A 27,647-nucleotide genomic window follows, 5' to 3' on the forward strand; every position below is an offset into this window, starting at 1 on the left:
ACTGTGGTGGTATCCATATGTTGCAGAATCATACGGGTAGTTTCTAGTTTTAATTACCCTAAATGTGATTAATATATATAAGCTGATGTGTTTGGTAATATGCCATGTCATGTAGAATATATTCTTCAGTTCTAAAAAACGGGGCTCTTTACTTTGGTAAACAGATCGGTTATTTCAGCTATCAACATTTGTATGGCTCATCTGCAAACTGTTCCTGTAAGCTCTTTCATTGCTTGTTAGTCAATGCAAATACTTCTCATGTATTCACATTAGTATTATTCATGCAAGCTCTTTCTAGACACAGTTTAGACGATTGGGGAGTGTAAAGTTCCACATGAAAAATAAATACATTCAAATATTTTTAATACAGAATACTGAAATAAATTCAAAGAAATTTCTGACATTTAATTGACACATTATACATAAGATGCCAACACATTCAACAATACTGTAAGCAACAGTATGCATTTTTAATAGATTAGTGACTTGTACAATAGTTATAAAGCAAACCATTGCTAATTTAAGACCACTTGAATACTGACAATCTCTTGGAGCAAATATACAACAGTTAATAAATATTGTTATATTATATCTTCTTTATTTTTGCCCACAGAAGCATTCACCTGATGCTATCCTGCCCTTGCCTGACACTAAATCTGATCATTCATTTAAATGTGTATTGTATTTCCTTTACAGAAGCACATTGGCATGACACATTCAAGCATCACAGTCAAGCACACATGTATATATGTATATATGTGTATATATATGTATATATATCTATATATATGTATATATATATATATATATATATATATATATATATATATATTTGTTGTACTGATACATCTTCTAGTTTATAGTATATATGAAAGACGAATGAGAGCATATTATCTTTCCTGTCTTATACTCGAGTAACTGTTTTGAGAATATGAAGAGGACTGTGCAAAGAAATAATAGTGGCATCTTTGTTTTAAAGACAAAAATGTAGCAGTCCTAAGTTGAGTCATTTAAAGTGTACTTGTTCGCAGTTACAATACATTAATAGAACCCAAAAATTGGGTTTTTGTTAACCTTTGGCCTCCTGATTCAGAATGTTCTGTAAACACTGCATGTAAAAAATGACAAATCATAGGTTTGATACTAAACTTTGTGTGTGAAACGATTGATAATTAAGGTGCGGTCACTTTATTGAAATTTTGTAAGCAAAAAAAGCTTCATTGTTTATTGTCATAAGTTTAGGAATGTATGAAGCAGGCAGCTTTCTGTTGGTCAATTTAATAAATCCACGTGGCCAATTTGACTGGGGAAATCTTTCGCCCGCTTGGAAAATTTCAAATCAGGTGGATTCCCAGTTTAAATTACTGGATTCTGCCCATGAAAATTTGTTGGACAACCATAAAAGATAACTTTTTTTTAATGAAACTAATGTAAGCAATGCTTGTGCATGCAGAACTTGATGCCACAATAGAGTCCTTCAGGTAGTTGCCAGAGAGATGCTTATAAAGATTTTAAAGGGGTCATATGACATTACACCAAATACACCAAATAATTTTCTTTTTAGCAATGCAATGTGTTTATACGGTTTAAGTTTAATAAAAAACATTATTTTCCATATAACGTACAGTATTGTTGCTCCTCTGTGCCCTGCCTTCTGAAAAGCAATGATTTTTACAAAGCTCATCATTCTGAAAAGCGAGGTGTGCTCTGATTGGCCAGCTATCCAGTGCGTGGTGATTGGCCAAATGCCTCAAGCATGTGACGGAAATGTTATGCCCCTTACCATACTGGGTACCGGCACGACAAGACAAAAACAGTAAAACTCATTATAAACGAGACATTTGTTGCATCCAGTGGGGACATAATTACTGATTATAATTGTGTATCGTAATGCGTAAAAATAAAACCGTGTCTGCATTTGTGATCGGAGAAACTACAAACAATGCGAGCTACTCTACACTGCTTAAAACTCGTGTTTGAATTATCAGTGGCAAATTCTTTAAATATAAAAAAAACTTACTTATAGGCTGTGAGTCTGAAGCTCCGGACTGTCCTTGCAAAGTTAGAACTGCCTCACTTTACAGAAACAGCCTTTGTGCACAGACGCACTGTAGGCTAATCTGCAGGTTCAGGAAAGGTTCAGATGTTGCACACATCTGTATATTTGGGTTGAACGGTTCTGGAACAGTGTTGTAAATAAAACTTAACAACTGATTTCTAGTTGTGTCCTCTCTCACAACAAAACACACAGCTTGTCCACAACATAGCGCTGGCGGCAACAGCTAGCATAAAAGTCACGCCTTCTTTCTTTGCGTAAACATTTGGGCAGTTTTATGCAAATCTTCCCACATCGTGACGTAGACATGTGGGGGCGTGTTTAAACAAGGCATTTTAGGGGGGCGTGGACAAGTCTTAACTTTTATAAAGAATATCTCTTTGGATTTGAGACTTTAGTCTTTGCAACTTTACAAATCTTTTTTATGCACCAAGAGTTTGTAACACTCCAAAGAGAAAGGAAAAAATTAAATTGCATCATATGACCCCTTTAAATTGTTCTTTAATATGTTGTGATGTAATTGCTCGGTGGTTGTTTCCTAGTCAAATCATATGGCTCAGATCTCTACTTCCATTTTATTTGTAATTTTTCCTGTTTTATTGTCTATTAGTTGAACATTTTAAGTCTAATCACTTAGGAAGCAACACTAATTAAACATACACAGTTTGAACTTTAATCATTTTTAGGTAAATACTTGTAAACATGGATCAATGGGAATCCAAATCAGGAAGAGAAAGAAAGTTATTAAATGTATGCAGATATAAAGCAGCAGGGATCATGCCGAATCATCCATTTCATGCCATGTTAATAAAGTCTAATAGTTAAAACGTCCTCAACATGTCTAGCCTTTTTGTATAATTGTACAGATTTTGGTGTGGTAGATATAATCACATTCAAAGGACTCCAAATGCTTGACTTGTGTGGGCTTGTCAAAATGAAGCATTTATTGTTCTTTTTTTATGGCTGTAGATACAGTCACCATCTGTTGTTTCAATGTATGTTTTGAAGACTGAATGTGAGCAAGTTTGGTTTTTTGGGATTATTTTAAGTCTGGAGAAGGTGATGAACTCTTTGTAACTGTGACTTTGAAAGCACCAGACGATGCACCTGTTCCTGTCCTCGCGTGCAAGGCATCATCACACGACCAACCAGCACAGCATCTCCTTCCTTCTCCTCCTTTGCCTAAAAGAGCAGAGGAAGAAGAATGAGGGGTTTACACAGACCCAGACGATGTGAGAAAATGTCATGCTGTGTATTTGTCTTACCTTCACAAAGGAAGCGCAGGGAAAAGTGGCGAAATCAGACGGGACTTGAGCACCAGGCCTGTGAGTCACTACATGTTCAGCAACCTCATCCTTCAAAGAAATAGGTTGCTTAAATAAATGCAGGAGGAATTTTAATGATGACTGTTTATTTTTAAGCAATTTCTGATTTACCTTAAGCCTATCGAGAGTGTCACTGAGCGACTGCAGTCTTGCTGTTTGCTCTAGGAGCTGCGCACTGGGACTCACTGTTAATGAAAACACAAACAATGTGAAGTAATTACTGTACAGAAAACAGACATCTGTTTAATTCTAATAATGACAGACCTGGAGATTTCCCAGTGATGTCCACCACTTTGACATTGGCACTCATCTGGAGGAGAGTATCCAGCAGTTGGTCTGTTTTGCGGTAGAGGGCGCTGGACAGCACCTCAGGCCTGCAGCCCTCTCGCCAGCCCAGTTTTGGCACGTTCAGAGGAGGAAGAGATGCCAGCTGAGCACGCATCTTTTCTGCCTGCGGCACACACAAAAACAAAAGTGAGAATAAATCCTCAGAATAAATACTGCTTGTGAAGCAGTAGGAGAGACCTTTAGTCTGTTGTTCTCGTTCTTCAGGTGCTTTAAACTGAGTCGCTGAGCTTCAATCTGCTGAGTCAGCAGTGGAGAATCTATCACTTGCACTCCAGTAGCCGCACATACACCTTTAACATACACAGAAAAAATTACTGCATGTTAACAAACACAGAGACAATTCATATATTTTTTATAAAATATAAAAAAATATATAAACCATGGTTTAAAAGTTTGGGTTCAGTAAGATTTTTCAATATATATTTTTTTAAAGTTAATACTTTTACTCTGCAAGGAGGCATTAAATTGATCAAAGGTGACAGTAAAAAATGTATAATGCTGCATAAGATTTCTTTTTAAAAAAAAAAAAAAAAAAAAAAAAAATGCTGTTCTTTTGAACTTTCCATGCATCAAAGATCTTGAAAAAAAGGATCACAGTTTCCACAAAAATATTAAGCATCGCAACAGTTTTCAACATTGATAATGATAAGAAATGTTTATTGCGCATCAAATCAGCATAATAGAATGATTTCTGAAGGATCACTTGACACTGAAGACTGAAGTAATGGCTGCTGAAAATTCAGCTATATTAAAATAGTTAAAAAATAATAATATTCCACAATATTAATGTTTTAACTGTATTATTATCAAATATATGCAATAATGTTGAGGTTCGCTCAAAAAAAAAAAAATCTCACCAACCCCAAAAATTTGACATGTTTTGGCAGTGTTTATTATAGCATTATATCACTGATATTTTAAAGAAAGCATCTTAGGTGGATAATATTAAATACAAACAGGATTTTCTTAATACTTCACTGCATAGAGATGATAATAAAACAGCTGCAATTACTGAGATTTCAAATATTACATTAACATTAAGTAGGTCATAATGCACATTATAAAAAAAAATAAAGATTTAAGGATTTTTTAACCTGAAAGATTATTTTTTGCTTGTTGACTATACATTATCAAACTTATTAGATGGCTACATTTTATATTAGATGATGAAAAATGAGACCACAGAGTTTTATGGCAGACATGAAATAACATGTAGGAAGCTATAAGGAAGGAAACTACATTATTGAATACTACTTAAATATATTAAAGAAAGGAATGTCATAACTGACCAATCAGAATCAAGTATTCGGTGCAATAAATGACATTGAGTTATGGTCACTTATTGCATGGCTCTTGATTACAGTACAGCATGCAACTTATGAAAGGGAAACATGACAAAATCTTTGTGAAACAAAAACTAAAAATGCTAATATCTAGAAACACAAGTAAGAATAAATTTCAAGCACACATGCAGCACACAGAGAGACCATGAGTGGGAGGAAAAAAACAGGAGATATTTAAACATTATACTGACAAAAAATTTACCTTTTTGTTCCTCTAAAAGGAACACAAAATGATGGGAGACACATTAGACCATTTAAAATGAAGACTTAAGAAAGACATTTAAACGTATTGTTCAAGTGAATCCCGTATGTGTCTCTTACCAGCAGTGATGCCACAAGTCACAATGGAGGCAATGCCAGAGGCTTGGCTTCCTCTCAGGCCGTCCATGGTCATCTTTGATTGGCTGATGATTCTCTGCTTAAGCTCTACTTTCTCTGCCTCTAGTTGGTCTATGTCAGCCTGGAGAGCATCCATGGTCTCCTCAAACTCCCTACGGATTAAAAAAGCCTCATTTTTTACAGTGGTATCCTGTTCACTATACTGGGGCATTAAGACACACTTTAGGAGTTATGTGCAAAAACACTTTATGTCATCTCTTACTTTTCCTTCTTTTTCAGGAGCGAAACTGTCTCATCTAGAACCATCTGGATCTTCTCCACTCGCTCATCCGCATCTCTAGATGCGCTGTCCAGCTTTTTCTCCAGTAAACTGAGACGCACACTGGCCTCACTTAGTTCCTCTCCCTAGAAACAAAAGCATTTTCACTCAACATTTTCACATTATTTCAAACTTAAGGCGCTGAGTATAAGTATAAGTGCTTCTACCTTTATTTTAAGGGATTTCTTCAGCTCTTTGATGACAGTTTCTCTGTCTTCAAGTTTGAGGCCGAGTCCTTCTGCATCAGTGATTTCTGCCCTTAGTGCTGCTGCTCGGACTTCCACAGGACATATCTACAACAATATATACATACTGAGACACAAGTACAAAGATGCATAGCCATAGTGTTAGAGAGGCAGACTGAGCACAGACTTACTCCATTCTGTGGTCTTTCAGAGTCATATTCTCCCTCCTGCATAGCAGTAGCCATCTTGTTCATGGTGGCTATGACAACACTGCATGACTGGCGCAGACACTCTTGAGGGTTTATGCCCTGCGACCCATAGATCTGAATAAAAAAAAGCATTACATCTCCATTTGCTATTATATTATATTATATTATATTATATTATATTATATTATATTATATTATATTATATTATATTATATTATATTATATTATATTATATTATATTATATTTATGCTGATTTTAATAACAATTTATTAAATATATATATTTAAAATGCTTTGAAAACAGTACAGAATGAGTGACAGCAATGAGAATTATTATTATAAGTTATTTAAAAAAATGTTACAGTTTGCACTGTATTACTGACTTTATTTTATTATATATTATGACATATTATGTTATTTTTTTTATTTTTTATTTTTGTGGTGACCCAAACATGTTTTCTGTATACCTGTTCAGCTGCTTTAAAGGCCATGTCTTCCAGTTTGACGTCTGGCAGTCCCTCGTGTTCGCTGAGAGGGGCGATGAGCTGAGCGGCTGCCGCTGCCACTTCCTGCAGCACTGCATTCACCCAGGCCAACTGCCTTCTGCTCTCTGCCAGGGTCTCACACACCTACACACACATAAACCCCATCAACAGAAGGCTTAGATATCAAAAATGTAATGTATAGATAATATGAATGAGATCTGGAAGCACATCACCTGAGTTCCAAAGCTGAGGGCAGCTGGGATGCCCGGTGCATCTGTGCCTGGCATGCGACGACGGATCTTCTTGCAGAACTGTCGTATGTCACTACAGGAAGTGTCCAGATCCTTCAGCAGCACACAAAATGCTTCCTCGCCCTGTCCTGTCTGTATGAAGGCCCTCAGACGCCCCACCTCCACTGCCATACAGTCAAGAGCACTCTGGGTAAACTAAAGAGACACATGAATATGTGTTAAAGCTATGTGTACCGATCCGAGTCTGTCTCTCTCTCTTTGTGTTTGTCAGTGAGAAAGTGAGTTGCTTACTTTGATGTGGTCTGCAAGCTGCATGGTACAGTCCTCAGGCTGTTCAGCGAGATGAATGCTGTAAAGGTGCTACAACACAGAGAAATGCATGTCAATAAATAACTTGAGTTGAGTACAAACAGTAGTTCACTAGGTCAGTTTACAGTAGGTTTTAAGCTTTGGTCTGTAAATGTAGCATCGGAGATGCTTTACTGCAGTCATGATACTGAGTGAACATCTTTTTTTCAGCTGGATAGGTACGAAAATATACTACCGTTTAAAAATTTGGGGTCATTTACATCTGGCTTTTTAAATATATTTTGATTCAGCAACATATTCAATTAACATTAGCATTAACATGATTACAATAAGAAATGTGCAGCTAATCAACATATCAGAAGGATTTCTGAAGGATCGTGTGACACTGAAGACTGGAGTAATGATGCTGAAAATTCAGCTTCACAGGAATAAATCACATTTTAATTTTCAATTGTCATAACATTTCACAACATTATTGTTTTTACTGTATTTTTTTATCAAATAAATACGTTCTTGGTGAGCATACAACTGAATTACTGGGAATTAATTGTAGAAAGGTAGAGTAGAATAATAAAAAATAAGAATATATATTTATATATATATATATATATGGAAAATTATTACAGTTCTGCAATGCAAGTGCTACAAAATGGCATTACGCTACCTGATAGTATTTAATAGCTTTGGTAAGGGGTTGCACATTGACTGTTTCATCCAGCAGGTCTTTGTACAAGAGGTCTATGAGGAAATCCAGGGATCGCTCATGAACACTCATCTCAGAGTACAGAGAACCCACACGCTTGTACACGTCCACACTGCACTGACTTAGAGCACTGTGCAAGATAGATAAAGAGACATCATAAAAAAACAACAAGCCCTTTGAGGTGCTCTACCCAACTTACTGCTTTAACAGGTAACATGTCAACACAGAAAAATAAGGCCATTCATTAACCTATATCATGAGGACTTGAATGCTCATGAGGATGTTAGAACGTGTGTGTAAGTTTAGGTAAACTTACTGTTCATATTTGTGCAGTGTTGCCTGTAGCAGTGTGAGAGAATAGATGAGTCCAGCAGCAAAGCTCAGCTGCTCTCCGACGGCTCCTCTCAAGCCAGGCTTCTGAGAGCACATCTCAGTCAACTCAAACTTCTCCTGGGCCTGCTTACTGATCAGCTCTGCCTGCAGCATACACACACAAACACATTCAACCAAAACTCACAAGAAAAGCACATAGCAGGTATGAATGACCATGCTTAGTGCTTAGCACTCAAATGAAGACGTATACTCTGAAAGTTCACCTTGCAGATGAGTCGTGGGATGAGCAGCAGAGCCAGGATGCAGTCATGGTCTCCTCCGTGTTTCAGGAAGGAGTCAGGCATGAAGGAAATCAGCAGTGACACCTGTCTGTTAGCCTGAGCTACCTCCATTTTACGCAGCTCCATTTCTATGGCCTAGAATTACAAACAGACTTACATTTTACATGAAAGACACATATTGCATTTTCTTTTTACCAGCAGGAGGCACCATCCCCTAACAACACAACAATGTGCTTAAATGTGCTTTTTCTTTGTAATATATATTACATTGTAATTTATTCCTGCGATGGCAAAGCTGTATTCACAACAGCCATTACTCCAGTCATTATTCTATTCTGCTTCTTAATATTTTTGCATAAACCGTGATTCATTTTTCATGATTCTTTGTTAAAAAAAACAAAAACAAAACATAAAAACATAGAATTTTTTTTACTTGAAGTAGAAATCTTTTGTAACATTGTATTAATTTCTTTAAAAAAATCGTTCAGTCCCCAAACATTTAATTGGTAATACAGTATATCTATATTTTATTGCTACTTATCTAAATAGTGACATTTGAATAACCAGTCAGTTTATAGCCTCTGGCTCATTTTGGGTTCAACATAATATCCTGCAGTTCAGAGAAGAAATTAATTATCTGACAATTCAGTTTGTAATTCAAACCAATAACCCCTTTGTTCAATTCAAATGGATTCACCAATCATTGATTCGTTAAAGAAAAAAAAATCATGAATTAGTTTGTGAATTGGATCTTAATTGAATCCCTGGACTACATAAACACCATGGTTTCATTGGATTTCACTGGATTCACCTTGGCGTAAGCTTTGGTTTCCACAAATTTGATCTTGAAATCGAAGATTTCTGCGGGCTGTTGCTGCTGCTCAGTGCTGGCTTCCTGTTGGCTCATCAGCTCCCTGTTCACCTCCTGCACCACACACACACAGATGATGTGACGTACGTTTCCCATATGATTTGTGAGGTCTGCATTTTAAGCTGTATTAATGTGGTGAGGTTTGTATGTTGTGAAGCACAGCGGCACCTGCAGGTGTGCGGTGAGCTCTCTGTATTTCTGGATGGTCTTCTGGTAGTCTGCCACTGTTTCTTGTGCCGCCTCCACCCGCTTCTCCACCTCCCTGACGCTGGCAGCACTCAGATCCAACTGCTCTCTCAACTCCAGCTCCGTCTCTCTGGCGTTCTCCTGCAGCTCATCATTCATCTCATTGATGGCTTCCTAAGTCAGCACATGTACACAAACCTCAGTATACTGTTACATCATGGCATACATGTCTACACAAACTCGTCAAACACTCACCAGATCTGAGACAGTTTCTCGGAGCTCCCGTACTTTCTCCTCCAGGTCTAGATTACGATCGGTCAACATCTCCACCATCTCCTCCGCCCCGAGAGCAACATCCACCTGACATACACAAGAACACACATAGTGATCATGAGCACACACCCTTAGTGCATTGACAACCAAAAACACAGTTTTATTAGACATTAAACAATGACAATAATTATATATTTTTTTTTAATATGAAATTTAAATATATTACATTTTAATATTAATTAAATATAAATAACAATTAATTTAATTTAAAACATTTCATTTTAATATTTTTTCCTTTAAATTTGCAATGTAAAAAACACGGCATTGTTTGAAATAGCTTGAAGTACCATAGTTTTTTATGATTGATAGTATTTTATTATGATATTCATTCAGTACCATGGTACAGTACCATTTTACATGGTAAAAATTCAGTGATATTACAAAATGTAACCATAACTTTACCATGATTTCCCCACAGTAGTTTTTTTGCAGGGGGTACTTACCCTGATCAAATGTTACTTCAGTCGAATTAATTTATTTTTAACTACTAATGAATGTTACTAGATTGGCTAGTCTTGCAAAAATAAATAAATAAAAATATTACACATTTATATAAAATATTATTATATCTCTTGAACTCAAAGAAACACAATAAACTCTCACTACATCTTTTAATAGTGGCACAACTCACTTGTTCTTTGAGCTCATCAATCGTTTTCTCAGACATCTTCATTTCCTCCTGTAGTTTCTCTTTCTGGCATCTCAGCGCATCCAGCTCAAAATTCTTCTCCTCCATTAGTTTCTGTTGCTTTGCATGCTCTTGTTTCTCTGATGCAGATAAGTCACGCATCCTAATGCACAGAGCAATTGATATTACGATCTTCACAGAGCACAATAAAAATCAAATAACACTGATGTTAATAAACCATGAGACTCAATACAGACTGACCTCACCAAAGCCTCCTTCAGTCGTGCATTCTGCTCCTCTAACTGCCTCACATGGTAACTAGATGCTGCTCCATCTGATCCTGCAGGCCAGTTTTTATAGATTAATAAGCACATATTGTGGTCACTGATGAATACTGACATATATACAGTGGCATGTGAGAGTTTGATGGTTGTTCATCAGGCCCTTGTTTGTTCTGAACAGTTAAACTGAGCACTGTCCTCCAGGTCCTGCAGATTCTTCAGTTTTACAGCATATTTGAACCCTTTCCAGCAGTGACTGTATGATTTTGAGATCCATCTATTCACAAGGAGGACAACTGAGGGAATCAAACACAACTATTAAAAAAGGTTCAAACATTCACTGACGCTCCAGACCGAAACATGATGCATTAAGAGCTGGATGAAGATATCGAATTTTTTTTTTTCTTTTTTTTTTCACTTATATTGTTATTGTTTTCACTTATATTGTATTGCCTTCTGAAGCAACAGAAGATACTTGCATGTTTCCTGGAAGAAAAAAAAAATCTTCAAATGCATCGTGTTTCCTTCTGGAGCATCAGTGAAATGTTTGAACCTTTTTTAATAGTTGTGTTTGAGTCCCTCAGTTGTCCTCAGTGTGAAAAGATGGATCTCAAAATCATACTGTCATTGTGTGAAAGGGTTCAAGTGGAAGCTTTCTTAAACTGACACTGAAGACTGGCTGCTGAAAATGTAGCTCTGCCATCACACCTGACCACAAACTTCTGAACAGTAGTGAATGTTTAGGTATGTTTGTACCTTTTTCCTCTATCTCATGTTTGAGTATCTCCAAGTCCATGGTCAGCTCATCCACTCTCTCTTTCAGAGCGTCAGCCTCCAGTTGCAGTGACTCGGCCCGTTCTTCAGCCATTTCCTTATCCAGAGTGGCCATCTCAATGGCATCTGCTGTATCTGCCATCTCTTCCATGTAGTGGTCTTTAGCTTCAAGAGCTTCCTTAGCTTCCTACATAATAGAATATCAGCCACTTTCATTATCCACACTCCTGACACATATCATGATACATTCCTCTGCAGTAAATGTACACTTGATACCCTCTTGGCCTCTTTGAGTTGTTTCTGAAGTTCATTTTGTTGTTCCTGCATCTTACTCTTCCACTCCTGCAGCTGCTCCAGCTGAATCTTGTGCTTCTCAAGCTCCTTCAGCTTTGCCTTGTCCTCTGTCCTCTTCATCTTCAGCGTCTCCAGCTTCTCCTCCAGATCCTTCACCTGGGCACGCAGTGACTCCTCTTCCTGCAAGAGAGTGAATGCATGCGTGCAGAGACTCAAGAAGGCCTCTCACATTTACATGAATGTCAGAGAAAAGCCATGTTATGGTTTTTGTTACTCAATAGTGGTTATATTTGTGTCTGTAACCATGCGTGACTTTAAGCATCTGACCTTGCTGGGTCCCGGGATGGGAGGAGCCCCCGGCGAAGGCAGTGTTCCCACAGGTGAAGGTATAACTGGAGCAGCCAGTGGTGTTTGGGCAGGTGTGCTGGGTTCACTGCTGCTCATCTCTCCAGCAGAAGCTGATCCTGAGCCCACCTTCACCCCCACTCCAGCCCGCGTTTGCTGGAAGATACATGCAGAGATCACTAAAGCTCCACTGATAACAAAAACACTCAAGTGAATCACGTCAGCCACAAACTTTCTTTGAGATTTAGCAAACACAAGCGCACAGAGATGTGACCTGCAGGACTGAGCTCACCTTGGGCCTTCTGGTGGTGGTCTGAGGAGAAGACAAATGTACACAGATATATGACCACCACAGGTCAGAAGACAGATGAAGAACAGAGGAGCAAGGAAAAAACAGGAGAAAACACATATATAGTAAAAATTCGTTACAGAAAAAAATGCACATGCATTAAATGAGAACTCCAAAAGCATCTGTGTGAACCTCAATAAACCACCTTCGTCATTTTTTTTTCCATCACATGATGATAAGCTCTGCTTGTGTGTTTAACATCAAAAATGTTTTGTTTTTTTAGCACGTAAAGAGTCAAACACTAACCCTCTCTATGGGACTATCTGTCTGCCTGCAAGGCTGAGTGCCTGGCACCAACTGGGTCAAACAAGTACACTCGTTTATGCATGCACACATACACACACACACACACACACACACACACAGATAGTCAGCACATGTTTGTGTTTTTGTAGAGATCATGTATTTGGTATATACCTACTGCACATACATTTTATGGCCAACACATACACATAATTGTAAAATATTCTGAATCTATATCAGTTACATAAGTTACACTATCATATAAAAGTTTGGGGTCAGTAATATTGTATTTAAAATAAGTTTCTTATGCTCACCGAGGATGTTACATTTTATTTTAATTTAATTAATTTTTAATATAAACAATGTTATGCAAAGCTGTTCATGTTATGTAAAGCTGAATTTTCTTCATCATTACTTCGGTCTTCATGTATAAAGTGTTATGTCTTTACTGTTACTTTTAGTAAATGTAGTATGCCTTTGCTGAATCAAAGTATTAATTTATATTTAAAAATAAAAAAAACAAATCTTACTGACACCAAATCTGAATGAACGAACAGTAGTGAATATACATAAAGTGGCATTAAAAGTCAAACTTATGGATTTCATTAGAAATTAGAAAAAAGAAAATTCAAAGTGGCATCTGTTTTTTAATCATTTTCACATAGTGTCCATTCAAAGTAACTGCATGCAGTGCATTACTTTAATTATAAATATGATCCACTAACCAGAATGTGTCCGAATAATTATAATTTTGTAAAATATGCCTTTTGTTTTGTCATATGAATTCAGAACAAACTTTTTATAAATTATTTTGCTTGTTAATTATGTTTGAGCTGTATTAATTCAAAATAAATTCCAAGTTTTGATATTCTGCATTAAAATTCAAAAAAATGTATGTTAAATACTTATTGTGGCCACTGTATATCAGATCATTTTAGTTACAGTCATCTATTAAGAGAACAAAATGTACTAATCTCTAAACAACCTATCACATGCACCAACAACCAGTAAAAGACAATTATCTCCAAAATCACACAAACAATAAATCACTGAGCATTTTTCATTTACATAAGTAGTAAACAATCTTTTGTACCTTACGAGTCGTAGGTGCCTGTCTCATCATTTTGACGATAGAAGAGGAAAGACACAAACAGGTGCACACACACACACACACACAAACGCACCAGGTGCAGAAAAAGAGCAGGAAAAAGGATTGAGTCACATTAACAGCAGATCGAGATGAGAGCAGGCCAAGCCCACAGCAAAGCCACAAAAACACTCATACAGCAGTTGGCAAGTGCTAGCCACACACACACACAGAGGGAGACAAACAGCGACAGTGTTGCAGGTCGTCTCTGCTGCAGCTGAAATAACTTTCCTCCCTTATACTAGTGATGAAATCCTTTTTCTTCAACAGGAACCGAACTGAGCCTCTTTCCAAACACTTCTCTGATTATAACGCTGTCCTTTAGGCTCTGCTAAACAGCAGCCGCCTCTCTCTGTCTGCATCCATCTCTGGCTCTCCTGCTCTTTCCACTCATAAGCTCTCAGTGCTGCTCTGCTGTGCCAACTGCTGCCTAGCAGGCACATTACATCACATCCACCCCTCCCTCCAGACAGAGAGACGGAGAGAGAGACAGGCTGGAACAAAGGCAGTAAGAGCGAGAGAGGGAGGGATTGATGGGAGTCTGGCCTGTATCCTAGCAACACTCCATTAGTATCTCTATGGGCTCTTCAGTCAGGAACGTGTGTATGAGTGCAGGCCGACCATGTTTAAGCAACTTTTAGTTTAAATGTAGGATATATCTAGACACAAATTTAACCCATGCATGTATGTACACCCAAAAACAGTTAGTTAATGTTAGTTAACATTAACTAATGGGACCTTATTGTAACATGTTACCCCTAATACTTTATAAAGCATTTTATGAAATGTGTTTCTGTATATTTTGAATGCATTACTGCGGTTTGTAAAAGCATGCGCATCATTATTTGAGGATCCATCAGGGTTGGAGAAAGATTGATATATCACATTACAGCTCTGCAAGAGAGAAAAGTGCTGTGCAGTAGAAAACAGAGAGAGGGCCGAACAAGCATGAAAAATAATCCTGGACCTTCACTGTTTTCTCTCTGTTTTCTATACGAGTCTTAATTTGTCATATCAGTGGCCTGCATTTATGTTATTAGTGACTCTGTACTTAGAATTAATTAACATGTAAGATTTCATATTTCATACAATCATGTAATTGTCACACATTTTTGTATGAAGCATATACACTATTTTTAAAACTGTTTTTCATTTGTTTAATCACTGTACTTGTGATACATCTAAAAAAAAAAAAAAAATTCTATGTGTAAACTACATTTTGAAACACAGATTGCCTGTGTGGTCTCAGCCTTTTTTTATAATTGTATAAATGTACATCCATAGAAAACACAAGTGTTAATATTTGTTTTGAAATGTATATAAGTGAGGATGAACTATAAATAAATATGTAGTGATTCAATTGAGGACTTTCATATCAATCTTTACCACCAATTTATGAGATAAATGACTAGGATACATGTGCAGCCTTCACATAATGAAAGACCTGTGCATTAAAACCTTTAAGAATGCACAAAATAATGCATATTAATTAAAATCACACTAACCACAACTAATTTTTAAAACTTTTTTTCAAAGACTCTGCAATCTCAGGAAAAACGTAATGGGGAACACCAAACTTGAAAAGACAAAACGCACTATATACTGTAAAATATTAAGTCAAATCCCTTTCCCTCACATGTTCACTAGGACTGTTTCATACACATAAACACATCATACTCAGCATGCTAATTCATAATATCCATTTAAAAGCAGTCATTCATCAAAGAACACTGCCATCCAGCTAGCAAAGCACTAGCACACATGAATAAATGTACATAAAATTAACAGAAACAATATAGAAACAACCACTCCTGATGAACACACACACGCACACACACACACACACACAGGTAATGTGCTGTTTGTGTGATGCCATGCAGCAGGGCTGTTCAATATTACCATTGCAATGGAAAGAGAGGTTAGAGAAACATGCAGCACCTTTTTGGGTTTGGTTCCTCGCTGCATGCTCAGAAGGAGGAGGAAGAGGTGACAGATTAAAGTCTGTTCAGTCAGTGTGTGTGTAATGAGCTTGAATGTCTCTCAAATACAAACACACTAAGACTCCCACATAAACAGCACAATAATCTTTTTGCATCGTAGACAGACTTTATAAAATGTCTGTAACAAAAACAGTTTGCTCTCATGCATGTTTGTATTAGTGAGTGTAGATTTAGGATTCCTTGCGAAAAATAAGCACATTGCGGAAATCAAATATTTAAGTGCAAACTGAATGTAATGTTTTCAGACACCTAATTGCTTGTTTTTTATAAATAAATAAAAATGAAAATGTATTATATTTAAATGAAATGCAACTGAATAGTGTTTTTGACCCATTTAAGTAGGATTTAAGTACAGCTTTATGTGTAATTTCATAATTATTACTTATTTTGTCTTTGAATTATGGTTAAAGTGTACCATTAAGGTACCGACAAGCACTTATGGTAAACTATACTCTATAAAATATACTTTAATGTTGTTTCTACTGAAACTTGCAAGACATTTATTAAAATATATTTGTAATTACACATTTGCCATGATGAAGTTGCAATTTAGTATACATTTCAAATGTATAATCTTTAAATGTAATATCAAATAACACACTACAGTGGTGCATAACGTGTTTTAGTATGTTAATAGTCAACACATTAAAATAAGTGTATTTCTTTAAAGCGTAACAAAAGATTATTGAAATATGATTTTTAAAATTAAGTAAAACCTTTTATGTGTACTTAAGTGTGTTAAGAAACATAGTCATGAAAGTGTACTCTCTCCAAGTACACTTAAGTGGACTAGTGTATTATCTGCAAGTACAGTTTTTTTTTTTTTTTTTTTTTACATACGTTTAAGATTTGAAGTACACAACAAGTGCACATTCAATACAATTATGTACACTTCTTTTTCACAAGACTACATGTGTGTTCATGCAATATAGTATGTATTTTTTGCTTGGGAGGATTTACAAAGTGCAAATACATGCTTGTTAAATTCAAGTAAGAGGTGACATCAGAAGGTAATCAGAAACATGGTCCACTTTTACAGACACAGATACAGGATGAGAAATATGTAATGGCCAGAGTGTTACTATATCCCCCTCTGCTGGAAAGGAGAGGAAATACGCAATACTTTTAATTTAAAGTAGCCTCAGATGACATACCCACAGTCCATGCACACACTGCCCAGTGTATAGTGTATTACACACAAACAGGGGAACAGATAGACAGCTCTAATTTGATTGGCTGTTACTAAGAGCCTACAAAATGGGCTCAAGGAAGAAGTCTCCAATGCATTAAAAACTTGTTCCTTGTTCAATGTAAGAACATATTCGTTATGTTGAAACCCCTTTCTTCACTCACCACTTTGTTTGACTTTGGACCTTCAATCATTTCTGAGAAAATAAAAGATAAAATGAGATCATTACAATTTCATGTGAAACAGAATATGGCTGCAAGCAGAGATGTGCCTAAAACTGTTTGCCCACCCCGCTTCAGCATTTTGGAGGTGGCAGCTTCAGGTGTGTCAGGAGATGTCGTGTCGGCCCCATCTTCTACTAACTGAATCTGCAAGAGATGACAGCAGTTTCTAAGAACATGTAGATGTTTTCACCTGTCAGTGTTTGTATGAGCAAGCATTCATGGGAGTACCTGTGATTGGCGTACAAATATCCCATGGTTCTCCTGACAGGTGAAATATCGTTTACCCTGCACAGTGCCATCGTTCTTGCCTTTAGGTTCCTCTAGAATGACGCCCACCCATTTTCCAGAGGCAAAAAGGGTGTTTCCAATATATGCCACGGTGCCTCGATGACCTTTACCAATGACCTCAACCAGAGAGCCCACCTTAACAGGCCGCCCACCTCCATCTGAACTCATCCTGCTGCTGCCGCTGCTGGTGGTCTGAGGACAAGAGACAAAACCCCTTAAATGACCAAAAGAGCTTTTGATTATATCAAGAAAATGGCAGATTGATGAATGGTTTATGATTTGACATACAGTGGCCCTAAAAAGTATTTAGAAACTTACCATGGAAACTTTCGCCATACCTTTTTGTATTTAGATATTGCCAATTGGTTTGATATTAAAGTAATAGTAATAACATTCCATGTGTTGTCTGTTCCTAAAATGTTTCCAAGCTTCCATTATTAATTCTGTTGCGAACTAGAAATACAGCTTGGGATATTTCTGAGAAGTTATTATAACAGAGAGAGAAAAACCCTTAAATTATTAAATAAATAAATACATTACTTCCATATTAAGTTATTAGAATAGTTACATTGAATACACAACACTGTCAGTTTCTTTTTCTGTTTTTACTTTGTCAGCAACAATAGATTCAAACATAGCCAAATCATAACCAATATCCATGTGTTTGATCCTGATTAATGTTTTTGAACAAATCGGTTGAATGAACGATTCAATGACTAATAATAAAGACAGCTTACTTTCATTCCAGAAAGAATGAATTGGAATGATTCAATGCTGAAAGAGTGAGTCAGCTTGCAGAAAGTCAATGAAAAATAATTATTAAACAGACGGACAGCACACAATGCACAAACACAGACAAGTGGAGTGATTCAAACAGTCAATTGTGCCGGTGATGTTGCACTGTATTTCAGCACATTTGCAATGCCACTCAGCCAGTCAGATTCGGACCAACTGTATAATTTATCAAATGCAATGACATTCAGACATTTTGTGGAATAAATGTAAAACCACACTGTGACTAGACAATCTGGGGGAGTTAAAGCCATTTGCAGGGACCTCATTAGGTATCTGAATAAGTCTCTCATGCCCTCTAGATTATATGTCCAAGAGGACAATTGAGGGTTATTTAGGAGCACTCAGACCAGAGCTCATGGCTGAAAGGTTTGTGACGCAGCCCTAATTTTTACTGCAGAAGACATCACTGTTACCTGCAGTCACAGTGTTCAGGAACCATCTATCTCTCTCTCTCACACACACACACACACACACCAGCTGATCCTGAGAGACCTGCTCCATTTCACATCCATTTTGTCATTTAAACTGTCACACAGAGGCTGGGGTCCAAAACCAGTTTTATTTCTTAAACTACTTTATACTAAAAATAAGTACTGGTCACATAAAGATAACAAGATAAGGCACTGTACCTGCAGTGTTATTTATTATTCTTGCTGACTCAAATATAAACTCTAAATGCGCTGAAGAGTTGGGAACATTATTAGGTTACAATGGAACAATAGAAAGAGAACAGAAGTGATAGATGTGACCTCTCCTGCAACTCAAAAACAGAGAGCTGTGCCAAGACTGGCAGCAGCTCACTGAAGTGTGACATTGATTCATTACACAGATCGTTACTGGCAAATTCTAAATTCAGCTGAAGAATACATCATGTGCACATGCAGGACATGGGAGTTACTGAAAACTGACTTGTGACTCAGCAGATTTAAGTCACTAACTGTGTTAGTACACAGTAAAACTATGGGTTTAGGAATGTCTACATTTATATAGATCATGTGGAGCTTGTTAAAAAGTGAAAAACAAGAATTTGAATAATTTTACATTCCCTACGAACTTGAAAGCTTAAATGGCAGAGGCTTTCCCATGTGTGAGTCATGTGCTAGACAGAAAGTGTCTATGTTTAAGGAGATTTGCCTTACTAATGCCTGATGTACTTTATATGTTTTTAAATTATATGTTCTCCATCAAATCTTTGTCCATATGCTTTCAAATAAATGTAAAAGCATGTCATTATTTTATATAGGTGTGTATATTTAATTAGTAAACCTCTTATAAGAGCTCTTAAAATCCACAAAAAGGTTTCAGGGAATAAGTTCACATGAATAATTAAAAACAATCATACATTTATTTTTCTATCATGGTGGAAACTTTATCTTCTTGAATTTTATTTGTAATTTTTTATATTGAACTAATATACTGAATCCTCTAACCCTGAAACATTTTTAGATTACCATTAAGAAATATCTGCCATTTGTTTATTAATCTGTTTTCCTCATGGGTTGCTATTGGCTGCTCAATAATATACAGTATATGATTTCTGGTTTTACTATCCTTGTGGGGATGCATCACTGTATTCACTAACAGTCCATTTAAACTGGTGTTTTATGTTCATAGTAGTGCTGCCTAATGTTTTATACTGGAAAAGGGCGTATGATTTATGTCTAGAGATCTAGCCAGAAAGGCTACATTTAACCAGGTTTAAAATAAGACTTATGTTGAGCTAAAGCTTTGATTCAGTTTGTTAATAATAGGATTTGGGCTGTAGTCAAGTTAAAAGGGATAGTCCACACTAAAATTAACATTTTTGTCATCATTTAATCACATCATGTTGTTCCAAATCTGTATGACTTTCGAATGCAGAATATACATGAAGATATTTTAAATAAACCAAAGAGTACTGGCACCCACTGACTTCCATTTTTGTCCAAATAAAGTTATGAGGGTGAGTAAATACTTACAGAATTTTTATTTTTGGGTGGACCCTTTAACAGAATCATATTTAAAATGATTTTACAAAACACCTTTAGTCCAAGATAACATGACATACAGTGCAGACAAACAAATAAAGGGAAAAATCAAAACTAGTATAATAATGAGCATCAAAATGTATCACATTAATCTGTTTTGTGATTTTTTGTTACTCAGCAACTGTCACAAATTGCATCGCTCCATTACTGGCCTCCAGTTAAAAACTGCCTCATACATACAAAAACACTCACTGCAATTGATTGTAGGAGTTTGTACACAAGCAAATACATTTTAGCTAAAAGCTGAGCCTTACAAATTCCAGAAGACTGACAGAGATCACGCGTGCGCTCGTCTGACACATGCTACAACACCTGCATACCCACACTCACAGCATCATACAATTAAAAATGTGCATGTATTCACATTTAGGGTGACAGACAGAAACAGAAAGTGTGTCCACTGTATGTCACTCACCCTGCTGTAAGTGTATCGTTTCATCTGATACATGCTGCTCCTGCGTCACTGTTGACAACGGTTCCTTGCCTTGCCTCAGCAACCAGCACAGGCTTTTCAATCCCCCAACCCACTGTCTCTCTATCTCTCTGTCTGTCTTTCTCTATCTCCACCTAACTCTTATCACTCAAGCCTTTGTCCATAGGATGAGTATCAGAGATGTGCGTTTTGGTCCAGCTCCAGCAGAGATACAGACTGAACCCCAGAGGGGACACAGGGAAAGACACCAGAGGAGGTCCTACTGGATGTCTGAGCTCAGATGAACCCGAAAACATGTGAACTGTCAGAAGGATCCCAGCATTAGATAGAGTTGGAATGAGAGGTGTGTGAGTGTGAGTGTGTGTGTGTGAGTGTGAGTGTGTAATTCTGTCTGACTGATCTGTGTTGGTAGGTGAGTGTGTGAGAGCAGTTGTCTGAGAGCGCTAATGTCTGCACTGCCTTCTGCAGGAGAGCAAAAGAAGCACAACTGGGTCCTAAAGCCCTCCAACACTCAATAAACATCAAAATTACTGTATATTAAAAGGTAAATATACTTAACATGAAAATGTACTCTCTGGGTGATAAAGAAAACAACATAGTCCTTTCTCCCAGCCTTCTCAAATAGATATACTGTACAATAAAGGCCTAAAAACATGCAGATAACCAAACAATTTTCATTTACAGTACTCAGTATTGTTATTAACTCAGTATTGTTATTAACTAAAGCTGAAATAAAAATGTATTGAACTTAAATAGGAAACTGGGGGAAAAAATACAAAAGCACTAAAACTTAAACTAAAATTAAAATAAAAAGCGAAAATATATAAAAACAACATCTCATTTAAAATATGAATAAATACAATTAATACTAAATAACATTGGTGCAGCTATAGCTAGTTAAAATGGTAGTCAAAAGAAAATTAAATCAGCCTATAGTTGCAAAATTAATCAGTTTTATTTACACATTATTTGCCATTTTATATTCTATGACCCTTCAAGACATTAAATAAATAGCATTGTTGTTTATTACACTGAAACAGGTGACTGTATGCTTAATAATTTGTTAGCATTTCAATTATTTATTATATATTAAATTATTATTATCAAATTATGTTAAATGATTGTTATATAGCTCTGAAATATTTGACTCTGATGGAAAAATGGCAACATTTTGCTTTAAAATATTCTTGCATAATGATGCTAAACCATATAATTGAGCATCACAGATAGAAACTTAAATATTTATGTCCATTATTTTTATATTATTTTACATTACATTATTGCAAAATATGAACATCTTCAGGGTGATACAAGAGAGTCCTAATTACACTGTTGGGATTTGTGATGATAACCAGCTGACGGTACATTATCCTTTATATATTAATCACTGGATTACTAAAGGCCATGTACGGAGATGATCACTGGTTTACCCACGCACTTTTTACCGTGGTTCCCTGGACCAGAACATTTTTGCTCAAAGACAACATTCACACACAAATGTTCACATGATTAGCATATATAAGACAATGTTTAGGGCAGCAGGTCTCTTTAAGACTGTTTCTCTCCAGGCCTCTTTGAATGTGACGCAGCTTCCAATATAAAGCTGAACATGAAGAGTGAGTTCAGTGAGGAGAAGTGCGCACAGCCTCGACAGACTGACAAACAAAAACACATGCGCAATGACAGGATTAACGCTCTTTATAAACTAAAACAGCACTGAATCCCCGGGGCTTATTTCTGTTTTACACTTTCTGCATAGAAAGCAAATGCTGATGTTTGCTACACACTCGCTGTTCACCGTTATACAGTTAGAAGGGACAGGTGCACAGCTGAAAACATTGTGCTCACAAAAACCAGTAGGCAACTGTGGGCCAGTCTGAGCAGACATTTAGACAATGCACAAATAAATTATACAATGGCTGCTCTCCTCTGATCACTTCATGAAACAGTGCCTCTTATCTGTATCAGTGATGCACAGCCTTACAATCTGTCAGGCAAGGAATCAACTGGGCATGTTCAAGGTTTGAATGCTAGTAAATGTAGAGAGGATCAGGAACAGAGAGGAATAACAACATAAGAAGAAAAACATTGACTTATAAAAACTGTTTTAGCTTAATTATCACTTCACATTAGTGAGACTTTCCATTATAACTTATTGTAATAATGTGTCAGTCAATGTATGGTAAACATTTATATATAGTATATTCATAGTCAAAATCTGTCAGTAGGTAAGTTGTGTATAGGTTTATACTGTTTTACTAAATTGTTCATCTCACAATTTGTTCACATATAAATAAAATACAAATTGTAAACAATTTGTTGCAAAAAGGTATTAGATTATATTGTCTTTTTTTGGAAATACTCTTAATGACACGGAGCACAAATGAATTACTTATTGTATACAAGAGTTATGAAAGCAGTGTGATTATGCACATTTGCTTATTCCCGTGCAGTGATGATCAACTGATGAGGCACCTGCCAGCCTGGTCCGTCTGTTCCCCCCTCCCCCAACATGAATCAATAAATAAAAAAATAAATATTACAGAATGATTCAGTCTTAACTGTAACTTTGGTAAATGCTGTAGTGGTGAAAAGTAAAAACAATTAATTCAAGGAGAGGCTGAAGGCATCGCCAGCAGCCCATCAATCCTCTCATCGATCAGCCACCGCCTATTTATACTACAGCCTTACATCCCTCAACTGAGAATGATTAGTAAATACAATCAGGGGGGAAATTGGAGGGTGTGATGCCATTGAACTGTTCTTTCATGCACTTTAATTCAAACCATGCATTTGAACTTACCGTGATGTTTTGTAGCTGTTCTTACTAAGCGTGCTGTGTGTATTCCCGTACAATGTGGTTGTGACAGCTACTTCCTGAGGAGCGCTACGTCACACACACACACACACACCACCCGCGCGCGCGCTACTCCCTTGATACAATGGAAGATTATGGGATGTTTTGGAACTTACATCGAAAAGGTGGGGAAATAGAATCTGAAAGGTCTGAGTCAGGTTGCTTGACCACATTGATGACATATCTAAATAGCTACAGTTTAAAATCCTGATTAAGCAGCCCGCCTGCAACAGGGTTATAATAGGACTCAGTTTATTTGATCTTAAATTAATTCTCTAAATTAAATGAATAGAGCATAAAGAAGTGAGGGAAAAAACTGGCATGCATCTCATCTTTCTCCAACTTGTGCACCTCTGGAAAATGCCACTGAGAGTGAACTGGTGTCTTTGCCTCTCCAGTCTGTTCCTTCCTCTACGGTGTTGCCTAAAAATGAACTTGTGAACTTGCCTAATCAAATTGTTTCTCCATCTGTTCCTGTAAGGTCTTAATCACGAGTGAAACACCCTCCGCGTTGGTTGCATGATTATGTTACTTAGTACAAAAGACATTGATTATCTTGTGCTAAATGAGAAATTAATTCTAGTTCTAATATGTCTGGTTACAGAATGTAGAATATATTGTTAAACTAACTGAATTAGATGTAAATTTTGTATAGGTTTTGCTTATTGCACCAACTATGTAATTTGGGTGGAATTTACAGTTTTGAGTAAAGGGGGAATGTTGTGTTTATGTACTTGTCAGGAGATGACGCTGCAGTCACATGTTGATACCTATAAAAGGTGTAGAGTAAGAATGGAAGTTGTTGCACCTGCTGCCCCAATCATGTAAATGGCTGGCACTGTTGTATTGCTTGTGGGTTTGAATAAACCTTAAAGAAGTGAGAAACTGTCTTGTCTTCATGATTACTTGGACTTGGATTTAACATTCTTCTAAAAATGTAAATGTACTTAAAAATTAATAGAAGCATCGCTATAATCCACAAGTAAATCCACACAACTCTAGCCCAAGTCAAGTGAAAAGTTGCGAGTTTGCAAATAAAAGCAGTTTTATGCGTAGAGAACTCAAAAAAAAATTGCCAAATTTTGTTTTGTGTGAAGCTAAACACACTTTGACTTGTTTAATTCAAAAACAGTTAACCTTAACAACTATATCAACTAATGATTCTTATTGTAAAGTGCTACTGTTGTTTTTAATGAAAGATCCAAAAAGGTCATAAAGGCATCAGAAAACAAATCAGTATGAATTGAGTGGTTATCCTTTGAAGAGATATGAACACTTTATATGATGAATTTAGGCTTTTATTCACAATGTATAACACACACATTTTGTTATATATATGAACAGTTTATAAAAACACACACATATAAAAGAATGGATCCCTTTTTTCCAAGGTTGATGATTTAAAGAAGAAACAGACAAACAATGGTAGTGGTGTGCTTCATTCGTGATCTGAACCAGTGTTAAAAAGCCTTGGTGGTTTTGCTTGGAGATCTCAACCTCAGTTGTGATGTTGTTTGAGGACGAGCCGGTACTCAATCAATGTAAAATTAGTCAGCTTGGCGATTGCCTCAGGAACACTAAATTCTCTGAGCTTCTGGTAGCCCATGTGCTCATAGAGCTTCTGAGCATCTGTCTGGACCACCGAAGTGTAAAGCAGTACTCCTCGAAAACCACGTTCAAAAGCAAAGTCAGCCACCGTACGGCACAGTGCTTTGGCAATGCCTTGTCCACGGTGAGTCCTTTTAACAGCCATCCGCTTCAGTTCCAGGAAGTTCTGGTCTGTCTCTGCAGGCAGACACGCTACGGTGCCCACGACACGACCCTGGCTCTCAGCCACCCAGAAGCAGGCGAGGGGTGGATCCAGGTAGGTCTGCTGAATGTGATTGAGATCTTTCTCAAGACATACCTGGATGTACTTAGTAAAAATGTAATTCACACTCTGCCTGCCTGCGGCCAAAAGCAGCGTGATTGCTAGTACAGGCAACAGGATGGACTTTGAGCTGGTCAGTAAAGCACAAAACACACATCCCAGAAACATCTGCACTAGGGGCTGTTTGAGAACGTGCATGCAGGACGGTGGGATGTGCTCGCTCATCCCAAGAGTAAAAACCTCCTTCACTTCTTCATGATCTTCCTCCTGGTAGTGACGAATCTGCACCTCAGCCATGCCTCTTAATAAAGCATGATATCAGAAGTAATTACACTGAAAGCATAAGACTGTGTATATCAAATCCTATTACATCTGTCTTGTCATAATTTAGTCTTGTCAGTGATCAACATTTCAGATCTACAGATCGATATAACTGCTGCTTGTGCATTTACATAACATACCTAACAGTCATTTAATTCACATAACAGTTCACAGAAAACATCTTGTGATGCACGATCTTGGACACATCATCAGTGTTGTTTCCACCGATGATGTGTCCAAGGTCGTGCATCCCAAGATACACATTAGTTAAACAGTAAATATAAATCTCACTTTGCCAGCCTTAGGGTTTGTATTGGTATTAAAATCGTAAGACACAGAATTATATAGTGACACAGCATCACGGAAATTACCCGATCAGCCCTCGATCCTGATAAGACAAGGTTTCCAGGCTATTTACTGACTAAAATTAATGACTTACTTTTTACTCTGTTCCATAGACTGTATAAAAACAGCTCTGTTCCTACAGTGTTTCTTCGCTTTCAAGTTGTCTATTTGAGAGGGAGCACTATCGCCATCCCCTGGAGAGAAGGAAATACAAGAACGGCGCATTTGACATTGTTTTCTGGTAATTATTGTCATATAACGTTATTTGCATAATTCTGCAGAGAGGAAAGCGTAGTTGACATTCATTCTTTTACCGATTTAATGTGATCAACTACTGGTAATATCTATGGTTACAGTGGTTGGCTATTATTAGGCAAAGGATCATTGTTTATTAAATATAAAACACTTAATCCGTTTTTCGGTAACGTAGGCCATTATGCTAGATAGGGAGAAGGTTAGTTGACATGTTCTTTATCCATTCATTCATTCAATATTAATATATTAGCTTAAAATGCATTTGAATGTATAGAGAATATGAAAACTAGATTTACAGGGAACTGTGCTGTTGCCCAGATTTACAGAACAAGGCAATTTTAAACATTAATTTATAAAGCTCACAAGGTTTGGAGTTAAAGTCCAGTTTCATTAAGAGGCCAATATCTTTCTGAGTCATTGTTCAGTCAATGTGATACAGCACAACATTATTTGTTTATTTTAATATGATCAACAACTGGTAATATAGGCCTACCGATGGCTTAAAAGTGGTTGGCAATTGTCAAAAACAGACTAAGCATCAAATATAAACTTCAGACAGTTACAAGGGATATAATTTCATTAAAATATACAATTTGGGAACTGCACTTGCTGCATTTGTTATTAGATTTTTATAAACGGTCTATGTAGTGTAATGCAAATGAAAAACATGTGCTGTGTTCGAAATGCTATACTATCATACCACTTACTATTTCTGCAATATCCAGTACTGCGCATAGTATGATAACTTTCTGTATGCATGGACTAGGCTTCCTGGGTGACATACTATAGAATCTGCTAAACATATAACACAAGTACACTGAAATCAGTACAGAAGCTGTATCTGGAATAACATACTATCATACAACTGAATTAATATTCAGTGTTTGTCATGTGATAACACATAAAAAAATAAAAGGTAGGCAGAATGCAGGGTTTACTGAGCAGTAAACAGTAAAAAGGGTGTGTGCCATTACGCACAAAGCCATAGCCAAAGCTCAAATCCACTGGATAGAGGTAGTGTTGTTTGTGTTCTCTACACATATGAACACTAGCGCCATCTACTGGAAGGACACAAATATAGGCGATAGAATGTGCTAAGAATCTAA

At 36.8% G+C, this 27,647-nt stretch overlaps 2 protein-coding genes across 7 annotated transcripts; both read right to left on the reverse strand.

Annotated features, from left to right (window-relative positions):
* Positions 1-3,027: 3,027 nt before the first annotated feature.
* On the reverse strand, positions 3,028-23,789 carry LOC132110799 (dynactin subunit 1-like). Of its 6 annotated transcripts, none has more exons than XM_059517759.1 (30): positions 23,697-23,789; positions 17,579-17,830; positions 17,416-17,494; positions 17,291-17,322; positions 15,837-15,896; positions 13,884-13,901; positions 12,491-12,511; positions 12,181-12,354; positions 11,836-12,033; positions 11,542-11,746; positions 10,766-10,844; positions 10,508-10,667; positions 9,799-9,903; positions 9,526-9,717; positions 9,298-9,411; positions 8,469-8,621; positions 8,189-8,349; positions 7,834-8,002; positions 7,152-7,220; positions 6,843-7,055; positions 6,592-6,753; positions 6,107-6,238; positions 5,898-6,023; positions 5,674-5,816; positions 5,394-5,563; positions 3,907-4,019; positions 3,646-3,832; positions 3,493-3,566; positions 3,322-3,411; positions 3,028-3,238 (listed from the first exon to the last, which is right to left on the reverse strand). In XM_059517759.1, the coding sequence occupies exons 2-30, from the start codon at positions 17,804-17,806 to the stop codon at positions 3,101-3,103; spliced, it is 3,765 nt and encodes a 1,254-aa protein (XP_059373742.1). In that variant the 5' UTR covers positions 17,807-17,830; positions 23,697-23,789; the 3' UTR covers positions 3,028-3,100. The 6 variants fall into 6 exon arrangements, with proteins under 6 accessions (XP_059373742.1, XP_059373741.1, XP_059373740.1 ...); XM_059517758.1 differs by lacking the exon at positions 23,697-23,789 and adding an exon at positions 20,876-21,318 and having other exon boundaries at positions 15,876-15,896; XM_059517757.1 differs by lacking the exon at positions 23,697-23,789 and adding an exon at positions 20,876-21,318.
* A 1,314-nt stretch (positions 23,790-25,103) lies between these two features.
* On the reverse strand, positions 25,104-26,085 carry LOC132111174 (probable N-acetyltransferase camello). Its single transcript, XM_059518332.1, has one exon. The coding sequence runs from the start codon at positions 25,915-25,917 to the stop codon at positions 25,249-25,251; it is 669 nt and encodes a 222-aa protein (XP_059374315.1). The 5' UTR covers positions 25,918-26,085; the 3' UTR covers positions 25,104-25,248.
* Positions 26,086-27,647: the final 1,562 nt, after the last annotated feature.

The sequence above is a fragment of the Carassius carassius genome, chromosome 30 (assembly GCF_963082965.1).
Source record: "Carassius carassius chromosome 30, fCarCar2.1, whole genome shotgun sequence".
Lineage (NCBI taxonomy): Eukaryota > Metazoa > Chordata > Actinopteri > Cypriniformes > Cyprinidae > Carassius > Carassius carassius.

Bases quoted from the DNA above. Each gene is read 5' to 3' on its own strand.
- LOC132110799 (XM_059517757.1), bottom strand. From the start codon at position 20,908: ATGTATCAGATGAAACGATACACTTACAGCAGG. The intron at 5,564-5,673 runs GTAAGAGATGAC...TTTAATCCGTAG, and splicing joins CTCCTGAAAAAGAAGGAAAA to GGAGTTTGAGGAGACCATGG. The intron at 3,239-3,321 runs GTAAGACAAATA...CTGCTCTTTTAG, and splicing joins CCTGCGCTTCCTTTGTGAAG to GCAAAGGAGGAGAAGGAAGG.
- LOC132111174 (XM_059518332.1), bottom strand. From the start codon at position 25,917: ATGGCTGAGGTGCAGATTCGTCACTACCAGGAGGAAGATCATGAAGAA.